The sequence below is a fragment of the Nipponia nippon genome, unplaced genomic scaffold, assembly GCF_047370975.1.
Source record: "Nipponia nippon isolate SJK-2023a ecotype South Korea unplaced genomic scaffold, ASM4737097v1 scaffold_4, whole genome shotgun sequence".
Classification (NCBI taxonomy): Eukaryota; Metazoa; Chordata; class Aves; order Pelecaniformes; family Threskiornithidae; genus Nipponia; species Nipponia nippon.
The window spans coordinates 88,331,939-88,347,252 of record NW_028262358.1 but is presented as its reverse complement, the minus strand read 5'-3'; the positions used below and the strand labels follow the sequence as shown (position 1 = coordinate 88,347,252).

Below are 15,314 nucleotides of genomic sequence, written 5' to 3'. Positions count from 1 at the left end.
CCCCTGGGATGAGGAACACCCCGATGGGAGCAGATGCTGGCACCATCAAGTGCCGTTCAAGGGTGGCAGAAGAGGCACCTCAGAGGTGACTCACCCGCAGCACTACTATCCAGGTTCTCCCCAGATCATTCCTGATACACAGGGAGAGAGAAGTAATTTCTACAGCAGGCAATGCAGTTTTGGACTAATGAGGGGAGTGACACTGCACAGGCTCTACGTCCGCAGCCCAAAGGCCCCTGGCTCTTGCCTGGGTGGGGAGGGAGCACCCTTGAATTTAAGCATTAAATTTAGGTGGGGAAGAAAAGCCAGCCTTTATTTATCCTAGCACTGCTGAAGTGACAAATGTCACTGTTAAATGCTTCAGAGGCGCTTTGTATCAGAAATATCTATGCCTATTTTAGAGACCTGGGAACATACATTTTAAAATATGCCACTGTTGCTATTCAGCTCTTCAGAAGAATATTCTGTTTGGTTTGGTGTCATGGAGTATTATCGTGGCCGGCTTATTATACGTTTTGGTGACAGATCAAATACTTCAGTGCGCCTTTTGCTCTGCCTACCAGATGTCGTTACCCACTATAACCAACCCTTCATGTAGGCCGCTTCCCTGGCTTTTGCATTGCGCTGTAATTGTGTACTGAGCAGTGGGGAATGGGCATGCTAAATTTGTCTTTTAAACACTGTGAAACTGCCATTCAAACTGCCCTGTATTTGACAAGAAATCCAAACACAATTAACTCTGAAACACATATAGTCAAGTACTCATACATTTCAAATTCTAGACTGAATTACAGGCTAACATGTTTATTAGCACTTCTATAATATAATAATAAATAAGCAAGCACAGTTCTCTTAATTCTCACCTCTGTTTCCATAATAGAAATCTTTGTAAAAGGAGTCAATTATCCCAGTTCTTAATAAAGAATTATTTTAAAGATTCCATTTCCTATATTGAAGTATTTTCTTACCCTGAAGAGTATTTATAAAATCTCAAATTAAAAACATGCCACCGTGTGTATATATTACACAAACTGGTACAGTTCAAAAACAGGCGTAAGGCTTTAATGATTGATGGTTACTGATGCTTCGGTTATAATAAGGACTACAAGTCTTGCCTGACACCAATAAAAGCTATTAAATGTTTTTATGAGGGTGCAAGCATGTATTAACTTCAGTGAAATAGTCTTGATAAAATCTGAAAAGCCTGTTCCTTAATTCATCTCATTTTACCTACGCCCAGAGACATGATTAGTACTTGCTACTCCACCCTCTGTCTTCCTCTCATTTTAAATTTAATTTCAGATTTACTTTTCACTACGTATACTGGAGAGATGTTAATGTTTGGTTACCCTTGTATATGTGTAGCACTGCTCAGCAGTGCATTCTGCTTTGCTGGTAGGATTGCTGAGAGCAAAAATAATGGGACGTTTGTTTAAAGCAGCCATATCCTGAAGAATTTGTTTAGTAAAAGCACCACCAATTGCAGCAACTCCTAAAGAAGAAAAACACACACATAAGCAGACAAATGCAATCAGTTCAAGGTAAGACATCCATGTCATTTTTAAAAGAACAGCGCTGCTTTTACTGCATACCTCCCTCTTTAAAATGGAGTTCAACCTTTTTTCTAACATGTGGTTAAAATAAAGTTTTGTATAAAAGATTTTGCAACAGTGAAACTTCAGCCTTATCCCTAACGTAAGGCAGAACCTATTCACCCCTGTACGGTTTGGTGAATTTCTCACTTCACTTTTCTCAGTCCCTTTATATAAAATAGAAATGTATCACCTAACCTGCAGGTAAGTCCAGTAAGTAGAAAGGTACAGCTCTGTCTCCTAAAGTCTCATGGAACAGATCCAGTGTGTCAGATTTCATTTTTTACTGACATGACGAGTAAAGTCTCTGCCTTCTACAGCTAATCATTCTGTCGTCTCCAGTCTCAGCTGATGCATAATCCCAATTCTGAGCCTAAGGCTTCCCTGACAGCAACAATTTTTTTTTAATACATCCCTTTTCATCCCACCAGAGATGATCTTCTGTTCTCCATACTGTACTCACAACTAAAAAAGGGGGTGTGTGATGTTTTTGAGATGCCAATACACCTGTACTTCTGCCTAACCTACACAAGTTGGGAATCCAAGGATGAAGTCCTTGCTCTCCATGCCTTCAGTGAAAAACAGATAAACAGACCTTGGAGTAAACCTCAGGGTCTTTATGTCCAGGGAGGCCCCTATCACGTGGCTTGTAGAGCAGGTAGCCTCCTCCTTGCTCAGAGCCCCCAGTGCCTGGCTCCCTGCTCTGCTTTCCACACAGCATCCAAGTTTCAGCAGCAGGAAAAAGCTGTTGTTCCCTCTCTTGGGGGAGCAGGAACTGATTCAAACCCGGGCCAGAAGAGGGTCTCTCTTGCCTCAGTACTCTGCCCTTTCGTCACTCAGGCACAAATGAGCACCCCAACATTGCCCACTCTAAAAGGACAGCTTGGCATCTGCCCGAGGAGAGCACAAGGTACCTGGAGGGAGGTGAAAGGGGTCCTCACCTCGTGGAGCTGGCTAGAAGGTCATACACGCCCCAGGACTAACATTTCTTAAAGGTGTCTCAGAGTATTTTCTGACTGCTTCTACACGACACATGGTATCATCTCACAGAGACATCTTCAAGCCCAGCCTATGCCCTCATTAGGGAGAGGTGGGTGGCCCACTGAAATTCCCTGAGTTGTTTTAAATTGAGCTTTCTCAAGAGGTCTACTGAAAGCTCAAGCACCCTACCACAGGCTCTTTAGGTGCTGTTTAGGTGCTTAATGTGGGCCCAATAATGTCTAAGACCCATTTGGTTTTGCATCTGGCCAAATCTTTATTCTGATCTTTTGGTAACAAAAGAGGCAACTCCTCAATTGATGTGAATCAGTGACTTCTCTCAAAGTTTAAACATTTCTTGCTCAAACATTTCTGTCACATACTACTATTTTTTTCAAATCTGAGCTCTCTGTACTTCACCTTCTAGGAATGGACAAGGATGCTTAGATGCAAAAGTTCTGCTAGACCAGCGGGGCCACTGTATGTTTGATGAACAGTTACGGCAGTCATGATTTTGACCCACTTGTAGAAGAACCTGTTATACACCTTAGTTTCTGGTTAAGTCTGCAGTTGGCAAATGTTTAATGTCTTCTAAAACTGCTTCTGGGTAGCTAATAATAAGAAAGACAACTATCTTCAGATATAAAGTTAAAACAAAACGCTCCAAACAATCTCACTGACTATTTCTTTTTCGTTTTTACGTTTCAAAATTGCAATTTCTTATATTTGGTCAAGCTAAACTAAGGCTTTTCCTTGACCCATCGCAGGCGATGAAATGTATATGAGAATTTGCTGAGACAGAGTTAAGTGAAACATCGGAAGAAGGAGTATCAACATATTTCCCCATGACTGCTACTGCCCAAGGGAAGACACTGAATGAGTAGTCCTCCAAATCAAAAAAACCCCAATATTAATTTTCATTGCTGTTTCTGTTGGAAGAGCTTTCATTATGCAGTATGGATAGGAGAAAATGACCTTGAGGGAAAGCGCTGCATGGATTTATATATAAAAAGGACACACAGTGAACATCCATATTTCATGACAGCAAACATTCCCTAAGCATCCACATGCCTTTATCTAGATAAATATCACAGATCATTCAATCTATTCTTCTGTTCCACTAGCTTTTTCAGCCTTGTATTCTACTAAATAAATTCTCTAGACTACTTGGTCTCTGTCTTGCAGTCATATCTTTATGGAGCATAGAAAAAGATAGGCTTTATTTGCCTCATTCACGATCATTGTCAAAAGCAGATTTTACTGAACAAGGACCATGTGGTCTAAGCATAGTCGAAAAGGTAGCTCTTAAAATGTAAGATAATTTTCACTGTGGCATTTGAGATTTCCCAGCATCTGATGAATGATTTTACTCGCCAGCTAGATAAATTTTCAAGTCTTACATATTAAAAAAATGATTTAAGAGTACTTGCAGTTCATTCCTGAAACTGTCACTGAAATATAATAACCAAACTGCAGAGAGCTGAGCAATCCTTTACTGAGATCCCAAATCCTGAGCTTTTATAACAGAAAAAGTCTTTGTAAAATCTGTGTTTTGGTCTGCACAGAGGACTGGTGGCTAAGGACCTAAATATGAGGGAAAAGAAGATTCAGCTACAGCATGCTCATATTTGCACAGCTTTACATGTGCTTAGCTCAGTTTTGTCAGTCTGAGTTTGAGGTTATTTGTATTATACCATCCACATTAAATCAGAAGTCATTTAGGAAGGTGATAATGTTCTCCATCAGCTGTTTAAACCAACCCGGATTATTCCCCCTTTAAAATGGATGGGTTGGAGTGAAAGCAGTGTTACATGCTTGGATAGTTACTATTTGTTCAGTTGCTTAATAGAGTCCATTATGCACCTAGTGTTTTCTAAAAACACACAAAGGTAAATTCTGTTCAGAGGAACTTGATCTTGTCTTCAGACAAAGCCACATCCCCATTTTTTTTTCCAACAAAGAATAAGGTCATTGCTTTAAAGTAAAAGAAATTACCTATTAGCACGGATGGTTTTATGTCTTTAACAATATCTTCTAGATTTTTCATTTCACCATGTTCATGGGCAAAACGTTCTTTCTCAGATGTTAATGAGGCACGGCCCTGAGTAAGGAAAAAAAGAAAAAGATATTTATTATAAGTTTAATGGAACCTAATATTCTGGGATAATCAGTTTACAAAGTATCTGGTTTAACATGTCCGATTTTCATTTCTACTTTTGCGTCTATCACCAAATACCATATTAGAAAAAGTTACACTGTGTACAGCTAACACGCTTAGCATAATTTAGGACTAATCTATTTCTCTAAGCAGTAGGTAAATTAAATTCAATATTTTTACTTTAAATTCATGACAGCTGTAGAACACCACTGTATTAACAATTATATGAAAGCATCATTAATTTCTTCTTTGAAGCATTCTTAAAGCTGTTTTACCTGTTAACATTTGGTCAAACGCTTAAAGTCACTAATGATAAAGCGTAAATATATTTATATAGCAAACAGTATGGATGTGCCAGGACGGGGGGGATTCATAACTTAGCAAAACAAAAATAGTTTCTCCTAGCTTTGCTCTTGCCTAAAAGTATAGAGATTATATGGGGGGAGTATATAGACTATAGGGGAGCCTATATTTTGCTCCACATTTTTCATATTTAAGTCATTCATTCTTAAGGATGGAATAAAAATAATTCTAACCAGATGTCTGGTGCACCGTTTTTGCATTAAGAAAATTGACTCAGCTGTGAAACAACTTTCGCCCTCATCTATACCGGCAATTTCCACCCATTGAAGCCCAACAAGGTTTCCAAGTGGAATACAATAGATGCAGGGAAAAAAGGGCTACAGAGTATCATTGGCATGGACTGGGCTGCAAACAGGATTTGAGCTCAGTGTAAGTAACGCGGAGCGCGGGGCAAGAAGGGGCCAGAATTTGTGAAAACTATATGAGTTGTCTACATACCTGGACTTCTGCCTGTACACAGGCATCTGAAAATTTCAGCAGAAGAGCTTAAAGTGCATGTACCTCCACCCCTTGTTTTATTCTCGTGCCTGCAGAAAGCATCACTGCAAAGGCACTTTTCAAACACAAATCTAAAAGACAGTGCCAGCCCCTCAAACATCTTGCAATTTCAGATGACAAGAAGCAGATTATACAGGTATATAGGGAAGTACACGAGGAAAATGGAAGGCTAAATGTAATTTTGACCAAATAGCCAGAACGGATATAGATCATCTCCCCAGCCACATCTTTTCCAACTGATGAGATGAAAGTTTCTTTAATCTTTGCAAGTTAATTAAGACTATACTGAAGTATGGGAACAGAATTCATTCCACGATTCCACCAAAGTCTATGAATTTGACAATTTTGCCTCAATTTAGGGCTGCGTGTACTATCAGATTCAAGACGGGATTAGTTTTTTAATGGCATTTTTCTTAATTTTAACAACACCAGGAAATGCGATGCTACATTTCAGACCACAGTTCTGCAGTGTGGCAACGTGTGGCTGTGCCAGTCCCATCACTGCAGCTCCTCTGCTTGTCCTCGGACGGCCACCGCAGGAGCTGGTAGACAGGAGAGAAGGCCATTTTTCATCTCCAGCTACCAGAAAAGCGTTTCCATCCCGAGGGTACCAGAGGAAGCCGCAGAAGGCTGTTATGCGGTTGGGGCTGCCTAAGCTGGTCTGCCTCACAGGACGCCAGCTTCTCTTGGCTCTCCCATGATTACAAGGAATTTCCAGAGATTTCTCCTCTTCTGCAGATTTTTTTACATGACCAAAATACAGAGTTTTTAAATTAAGAGGGTTATGTCTGGATGTGCTTATACGGGTCTTAAGTGTTCTCCTAGAGCGATTAGCATGGAAATACTGCAATACAGGCACCTGGTTTCCTTCGCGGGTAAAATGTGAAATTCTCAGCCTCCAGAGAATGCTGCAATATTAACAATTTTTGGCATATTCACGCTCGAATCATTCCACCGTCAATACACATTTTGAAGTCTGCCATTTCCCAGCACCCCAGCAGATGTCCCCACAGTCTACACACACGGTTTAGATGATGCTCATTTTAAAGCAGGAATTTTCCTTAACATTTTCAGGGGAAAAATATGAAGTTCTCTTTTTAGTCACCAAAGAAAAAAATGCATTTATGACTTCCAGGCCAAAAGCTTGTTGCTAGGAATAATTCAAAATACTATAATAAAAGCCACTTTTCATTCTAATCGGCTGGTTGGTTGAAATTGAAATGCTTGACAGAGCCTGGCTTGGAGGCAGGTTTCCTGGGGAGCCAGGAACGGGTGCCATGGGCGACCATTTGATCCCACGCTGCCTCTTCAGTTGGTTCCTTAACAGCTTATCAGGCTGCTATTGAGAAAGACCATATTTGATCTGGTCTTAAAATCCAGCCTCCAGGAGACTGCCCTGGGCTACCAAGAAAAAAGAAATCGCCTCTAAGAGCTATGACCACCTCATTCTTCAGGCTGTGGCAAGCTGGTAGCTCTGAGCACCTCCAGGATCTGCAGATCTGGGCAGACCTCTCGGGAAAGGTGACCTCTGATTTTTTCCACAGTGCATAACAGCTAAGAGGCCAGGCTGACATCTTAGAGGAGAAAAATGTTGATATTCTTTAATTTTCAATCAGAACAAATAACCAAAATCCTCCATGAAACAGAGTTACTTCTTTATACGGTTTTACACTTGATTGGCTTTCGAGAAGGTACTTCAACATTTCAAAATTAAGATAACGGCAGAGCTGTTAAAACACTTATTGATGCAACACCAAGGATTCAAAGTCCCATTTCCTACTGACATTGACCATCATCTCTCCTTTAATTAGCTACAAAGGAGTACTCAAACAGTAAGCTGGATGTGAGCCACTGCAACCCTTTCTGGGCCACTCGCTAATGAGGCTAATGCTAGCCAGATGGGTTAGCTTAGGTCAGATTCATTTCTGTCCTATCTTAATTTCTATCTGCATTTAATTTCACACAGGGCATTCTACCATTCTTAAAAAAAAAAAAAAAGCCAAAAAAACCAAACGCCAAACAATTTTAAATTTATTTCTTTATTCAGCTTTGGTCTGAATTAGCTTGATCCCATTAGTCAGAATGAATCATGTCTCCAAGTAAATATTTTTCTAATATATTAACTAAGAATGAAATACTAAATTCTGTGGCTTAGCAAAAATAACAACAGCTATGTACATAGAGATTTTTGCTTGGAAAATGCTTAGAAATTCAATGGTTAGGGGTTTTTTATTAATACATTTTTTAAACAGATTTTCAGAAATGTATTTTAATTGTTAATTCAGTGATCCTAAAGGAGCTGCATAACACCTCCTTAAAAACCGTGTCTGAGATTTCAAGACCAGCCAGCTGATTTGGCTACAAAACTCCAATAATTTAGAGGACAGTGCTTTAGATCGTATTTTTTCTCCCCAAATTGGCAAATTCTTAAGTTCTGCTCTCCACAAAGTAGAGAGGCGGCAGCAAGAGCATAGCTAGCTTTCCTCCATGCCCTGCCAACAGGGCAAGCAATGACTTGCAGGAAGGAAAAAACAATTCAGTTTTGTGCCTGCTTAACCTCAAAGTAAGGGGTTGCCAGTCCATTTTGTACGAGCTTCCAGACATCCGCCCCTGAATGCCTATAGCCGGAATAAGAAATCACAGAGTTTTTGTCAGTCAGCAGAGAGAAGAGAATGGAGCCAAAATGCAGAAGTCTCAATTCTGGATTTGTGTGGTTTTCTGTCTTGCCTCCCTCCTGACAGTGGAGAGATGCAAAGCGGATGGACCTGTCAGTGCAGAGATGCTCTGACTAAAAGATCTTCCAGAAGTGCAGAGCCCGGCTTCTGACATTTCCATTGCCAGCCCTGGCTTAGCTAGCTTTTGTACTCTGGCTATCTGCTGCTAGGAAATGAGCTGTAGAGGATCAACACAAGGCAGCATAAATCAGAAACTGCTCTGGTCTGCTTGCGTCTCCATAATCCTAAGATACTAACATGGCACACAGCTCACTGATATTTCCTTTCTTCTTCTAATAGGAAAAAAAAAATTAAAATACTCCCTACTAAGAAAGAATTTCAGTGAGCTCTGGGGTTCTGCGCATAAAGCTCTGAGTCTTTTAAGTAGAAACATCATCTTCAGTCACATTCGTATTTCTCTTCTAAGTCCACTGTCTTGCTCTTTTAGCAGTATTAAAAATTCAATCGTTCAATGAAAAAGGCTCAGAAAAATCAGCAATCTAAAGATGTGCCCCTTTCAGTATGCCAAGCCTCAATACAGTCTCACTCTTTCACTGAAGGACTTAAGTGCTTGCCACGCAGGGGAGGAATTTTTCCAGGGGTTCCTACCAAAGAATGTTATTGCACCGTTGTTCACATAGCAGTATGAAGGCTCATCTAGGCCAGACAGCAGCTGTCTTAAGTTGCAATATGTTTTCTATGATGTATAACAAGCATCTTTCCCACCTCAAGAGACACTCCCTAAATCCAAAAGGAAAGTCTTTCACATTGAAATCCACAGATGAACTAACAGACTGACATGATACCTGTGCAGCTCTTCAGAGGGGAAGATACAAACTCACAAACTCTTTCAACAGAAGAAGGAAGGTAAAGTTAGAAAAAAAGGCTATATACCCTTCTTGCTTTAACTTCCCAAATGTATTCAGCATCCCAAGAAAGAAATTTTAAAAAAGCATCAACATTTCATTATATAACTTTTCACAATACTATGTACTCTTATATTATTTCCTTATCTTTTATAGAATAAATAATTTGGTATGGGCATTATAATAAGTTTGCTTGAATTAAAAAAAAAAAAAAAAGTCCTACATACTAAAGTACCAGGAAGACAACCATAGCATCTTTAATGCATACTCAGGCTGCCTGAACAAACTATACAATACACCTTCATTAGAATGCTGAAGGTGAAGAATATTAAAAATACTCAAAAATATTAATAAACCCTAAGTCCAAAGACTGAATGAAAATGTCAGAAATTACTTTGGAGGGGAAAAGTATTGCCTCCATCACAGTATCATTTTGTACCAAGAAACCTATGGGATATTTTGGATTTGAACAAAAGAGAACAAAGCAAGATGAAAACAGATATGTTGCTATATTAGAAGTCACCGTGGTATCTCAGATGGAAAGTAATATGAGCTAAATTCTTTATTAGCAAAGGAGTTACAATGTGGACTGTGTTAAGTCAGCAGATGAAGTACAGAGATAAAGAAACAATAGCAGCATTCTCAGATCATGGCATTATGTATGAAAGATCTTGGCAATCCTAAAATGTCTATACTCACTAATGGATGAGTCATTGGTATCGTATATTATTATTACAAATAGCAAAACACAGTCACTTGGACACCAGGACCTTTTAATTCAAGGAGCCAAAGGAAGTAACAGGATGTATTGGGTTTGTGTGGCAAGGTTTTGGTAGCGGGGGGCTACAGGGCTGGCTTCTGTGAGAAGCTGCTAGAAGCTTCCCCTGTGTCCGATAGAGCCAATGCCAGCCGGCTCCAAGACGGACCCGCCCCTGGCCAAGGCCAAGCCCATCAGCGATGGTCGTAGCACCTCTGGGATAGCATATTTAAGAAGGGGCGGGGGGAGAAACCTGCACGCAGCAGCAAGAAGAGAGGAGTGAGCACATGTGAGAGAAACAGCCCTGCAGACACTAAGGTCAGTGAAGAAGAAGGGAGAGGAGGTGCTCCAGGCACCAGAGCAGAGATTCCCCTGCAGCCCCTGGTGAAGACCATGGTGAGGCAGGCTGTCCCCCTACAGCCCATGGAGGACCCCACACCGGAGCAGGTGGATACCCAAAGGAGGCTGTGACCCTGTAGGAAGCCCGTGCTGGAGCAGGCTCCCGGCAGTACTTGCAGACCCGCGGAGAGAGAAGCCCATGCTGGAGCAGGTTTGCTGACGGGGCTTGTGACCCCATGGGGGACCCACGCTGGAGCAGTCTGTTCCTGAAGGACTGCATGCCGTGGAAGGGACCCACGCTGGAGCAGTTCATGAAGAACTGCAGCCCGTGGGAAGGACACATGGTGGAAAAGTTCATGAAGGACTGTCTCCCGTGGGAGGGACCCCACGCTGGAGCAGGGGAAGAGTGTGAGGAGTCCTCCTCCTGAGGAGGAAGGAGCGGCAGAAACGTGTGATGAGTTCATGTTCATGGGGACTGCAACCCCCATTCCCCATCCCCCTGTGCTGTTCTGTGGGAGAAAGTAGAGAAATTGGGAGGGAAGTTGAGCCCGGGAAGAAGGGAGGGGTAGGAGGAAGGTGTTTTAAGATTTAGTTTTTATTTTCTCATTACCTTACTCTGATTTGATTAGTAATAAATTAAATTAATTTCCCCAAGTTGAGTCTGTTTTGCCCGTGACTGTAATTGGTGAGTGATCTCTCCCTGTCCTTATCTCAACCCACGAGTCTTTCGTTATATTTTCTCTCCCCTGTCCAGCTGAGGAGGGGAGTGATAGAGTGGCTTCGGTGGGCACCTGGCCTCCAGCCAGAATCAACCCACCTCACAGGACTCAGTAGTTAATAGTTTTATGAAAAACTGCTTGTATTTTGGATTTGAACTGAAAGCAATTCTTAGTTTGAGGGAGGGTTCTTTTAAGTATTTTGTTTTAGTGGCTGATCAACAGCACAAGAAGCAAAGGAGATACTGGGATCAGGCTTCAAGCAAACGTACATCACAGTTTCCACAGAAAGTTACTCATATCATCATATATAGAATAAAATGGAGGCTGAGATAACAGACAAAAATGACCCATCAATAAAACCCTGAGAAAATTCATAGAAAACAGCTGTAAAAACAGGAGACCAGACTGCACAGCAGACATCTATATGGGATATTACAAAACAGGAGATAAATCTCACAAATACCACCAATGTGAAGTCTAATGCCATGGCCTGTTTGAGCTGGTCCTGTCGGGGCTGCCCCACGAACCAGGGCTGAAGAACAGAGCAGCTTAATGTCAGTGAGGCGAGAGAGGCAGGGCTGGAAGCTCTCCAAGATTTGCTCTGTCCATCAGCTGGGAGGCAGCTGAGAATAAGCCAGAGCACCCTGATGACTGCACTGTCCCACATCAGAGGCGGTGCTGGCACTCGTCCCGTCTCACAACCAGGAAGGCACAAATCTATTTATATAAACACTTGCCTCCATTTGACTGTGTCAACTGTGGCTTATTTAAACAGGAGAACAGAGATCAATACACAGATAAATTAACAAATTCATCTGAAGTTCTTAAATACTGAAGACATGAGAACCACTAAAGACACGAGAACTGTAGACCAAAAAGCAAAGCAATCGATTAGTAAGGTGAATATTTCCAACTGCAAAATTTTTTTGTTTTATTTGCATTTCCTGTGAGTTCCCTATTGCAGAGTTAAGAGCAAAACAAAAAACAAACAAAAAACCAAACAAAAAACCAAACAGTTTTTAAAGCATCAAGGAAGAAGGGGAAAAAAAAGGATGTGGTTAAGAGTCATGGGAGAAGGTGGTGAAACATTTCCCTCTTGGGAGATGATCTCAAACATGGCTTCTTATCTCTTTCATCACAAGTAAATCCATGGTCTAAAGGTTGTGGATGAATCATCTCCAGATGGGCTCTAGGCAGGGACTGTGGACAGCACTGGGAGCTGAGGGACCTCTCTGGGGAGTCCCCCAGAAGCATGAAAGGGAAGGGACAGGAGAGGCACAGAGAGCGTGCTAGGAGGGGACAGGCCTGGCCGCCCTCCCTAGCCAGAACTCCAGGAGAGTATCGGTTATGAGGAGTCGCAAAATGCCAAAAAAAAAAGGTGGAGGTATGGATATGGACCCACTGGTCAGGGGTTATGGAAGCCCAAGGGCTTGCAGGTGATAGGCACTCTGGTGCTACCTCATTCAGGAACCAAAAAGCACAGACACACAAGCCCTCCCAAATCCCCATACTGAGACCCTAATTATAAAGTGACTGTGCCTCCTGATCAGACCCATCACCTAACACCTAAAGGTGAAGAGAGCAAATTAAAACCAGACGAGGCAACTTGGACACAGAATTAACAAAGAGTTTGTTGCCAAGTGTGTGAAAAAACACATTTTGAGGAGATAAGGTCATAATGGTTGGCAGTAAAACATACGATTTAGGTAAGAAATGTAATTCTGGTGTTGACTTTAAAACACATTGTTAGAAGATTAGGGCTGTTTATTTAAGTCCTGTAAAATTTATAAAATACCCTTTCCATGTACATAAGCACACAACAGGCAGGACAAAATTATTTCAAGAAGATAAGATCTGAGAAGCAAAGCAAGTCAGGAACCCACTGAACAACAGAAACAAAATAGAGCAAAACAATCATTCATTTCAATAACAGAGCATGACCAAAAGAAATCATAAACCATCCAAATTAGGTCACCATCTCATCAGGACATCTAATATACATGGTGTCAAAGAGGAAACAGTTACATGCTAACAAATTTAACACCTGAATTTTTGGTAGCATCTCTTTTACAGAAAATAATGTGGCTATTCCTTGAGCACACCCCAACAATCATCCTTTTGCCTTGTCCTCACCTGTTTTCATATATTAGTGCCTGAGTATGAGTAATGCCATGAGTGTTCAAAGACAAATTAATGTGTTTCCTTTCTGCAAAACTTATACTTCATATAGAACAAGATAAATGCAAGATGAAACTGCACAGATTAATTCCCTAGACATCAGAATAACTGACAAAGCAAACAAGGATTGCTTCGTTGGGATAGTACATGAGTAAAATAAAGCAGAAGCTGCTTTAAGTGATTGTGGCACCTTGGAGATACTAACGACGTTGCGTCTTTGCTAAGACGCAAAGCGGTTTTGTGGCTAAAAAAGTCATAGTCAGTTGCAGTTAGCCATAAATGAACTGATCAAGGACAAAAGTAAAGAGAATAACTGACTGTTGAGAAAAAGAAAGATAGAAATAATTAAAAGGTAGCAGAAGAGGCAGATATAATATTAAGTGGTATATACAAGTTAACATTAAAACCATTAAACAAATAAGTATCTAGAATGAAATCCAAAGGTTTTTTTAAAAGTGATTATTGCTAAAAAATAAGAAAATTCAGTAACAATCAGACAGTCAGGATGGAGTTCAGTTCGATATTAAGATACATGGTTGTGGGCTCTAAAGGCTCTTTCACGTATTACACGAGCTCTCCTGACTGTAATAGGAGCAACCACACCTATATGGTACTGAAATTCTGCTTGTCCCAAACGTCCTCCTTTCTCTTCTGTCATTCTCTAAGCAAAGATTGAACTATGTGTGTATCCAGCTTTGACCAAACCATGAACTTTAATCAGGGTCATATCCACTGCCAGTTAATTAGTTGTGAGGACCTTTTCCAAATAAGATTGCCAAGGATATTCAAATGGGGGAAGGAGGAGGGAAAATGAAAAAATTTTAGAGGATTATCTACAGGATTACCTCGGTATCTCCATTCTAGTTATTTAGGACCACATAAATTGGTAAACTTTTGGGGTCTACTCTGAGGTCTTCAACTATGGAACCTCAACTGATGTTCTTGCCATTCAATTTGGGCTTCACTCGATCTGAAGTCTTACAGGGGTTAAGATCACCCATCTAATGGACATGTAAAATACAAAGCACTCGATTAGATGCAAGTATTACTGTGCTGAACTAGAAAGCATAGAGTACAAAACTGTCAAAAGCATCATTGCTCCATGTTGATATACTCTTTAAAATTAAGGATGACATTCATCCCTATGTGAAGGAACTTCATTTGTGCACTGGAGATTATGTGGCATAGAAAAATCTCGTGCTGCCTTGCAAATTACAGATAAATTTCACCACAGGAGAAGTGGTGATGTTTGGCAGCCCAGGAACTCTCCCATCAGCCTGTCATCCATCCTCAGCAGAGGAGCATCCATTCTTGGCAGAGGGTGAAGGGTTTCTACTGACTCCCTTTAAATATTAAAAATGCCTTATTATTTGCATTGTATTCCTAGGCAGTTCCAAGAACTGTCTTGCCTATCACCCTACCCTGTTCTTGGTACTGCCTTAAAAAAAGAAAAAAAAAAAGGAAAAGAAAGAAAAAAGAAGCATTTGCAGCACATTACTAAAATGCTCAGACAATGGTGAACCTCATGAACATCCCAATACTGTTCATCACTTTCTGCCTCTTCTCAGCTACTTGACACAAAAGAATTTACTGTCTTTGAAGTTCATGGGTGAAGATTTGGCCACTAATATAGTTAAGCATGACACTATAGCAGCTTTAAAGAAGACACAAAATGTGTTCACCACACATCACACATTTATGTATATTTGTGTGATTTAATAGAAAAAAAATGGGAACACTGAGAATATGGGAAAGAAAAGGAATGTGGGAGACATTACCCATCAGTGTGTTCACATAGGTAAATATCTATTCATTAATCAGACAGAACGTGACAATGTGACAGAATTCAGAAATTCAGAATTAAAGATGAGTCCCAACTGCTTATGCATAATCTCCAAGTACACAGGAGTGCAAAAGTGACTTTAAAAGAGCCTTTTAATTAAACATTAAAACTTCCATCTGAATGCACTGGGATACTTAAGACAGGCATTTCAAGAGGACTGGTATCTGTTTCAAAGAGTAAAGTCATATAGTTCAAGTGGCACAATTCCAATGATATTATGATCCGCAAACCTTCCTCATCCACCTTTGGAGAAAAAATAGCTTTGAAAGGTGAAAGCATACTGAACAGATTAAAAAAACACCTCAACAA

At 40.7% G+C, this 15,314-nt stretch overlaps 1 protein-coding gene across 1 annotated transcript in view; it reads right to left on the bottom strand.

The window, feature by feature from the left end:
* Positions 1 to 15,314, bottom strand: part of ME1 (malic enzyme 1) — a 190,768-nt gene that overhangs the window by 11,309 nt on the left and 164,145 nt on the right. Inside the window, exons 10-11 of the mRNA XM_087777022.1 lie at positions 4,566 to 4,671; positions 1,350 to 1,492 (exon numbers count right to left, since the gene is read on the bottom strand). Of these exons, the coding sequence (XP_087633148.1) occupies positions 1,350 to 1,492; positions 4,566 to 4,671 (249 nt within the window). The remainder of the gene's footprint in view (positions 1 to 1,349; positions 1,493 to 4,565; positions 4,672 to 15,314) is intronic.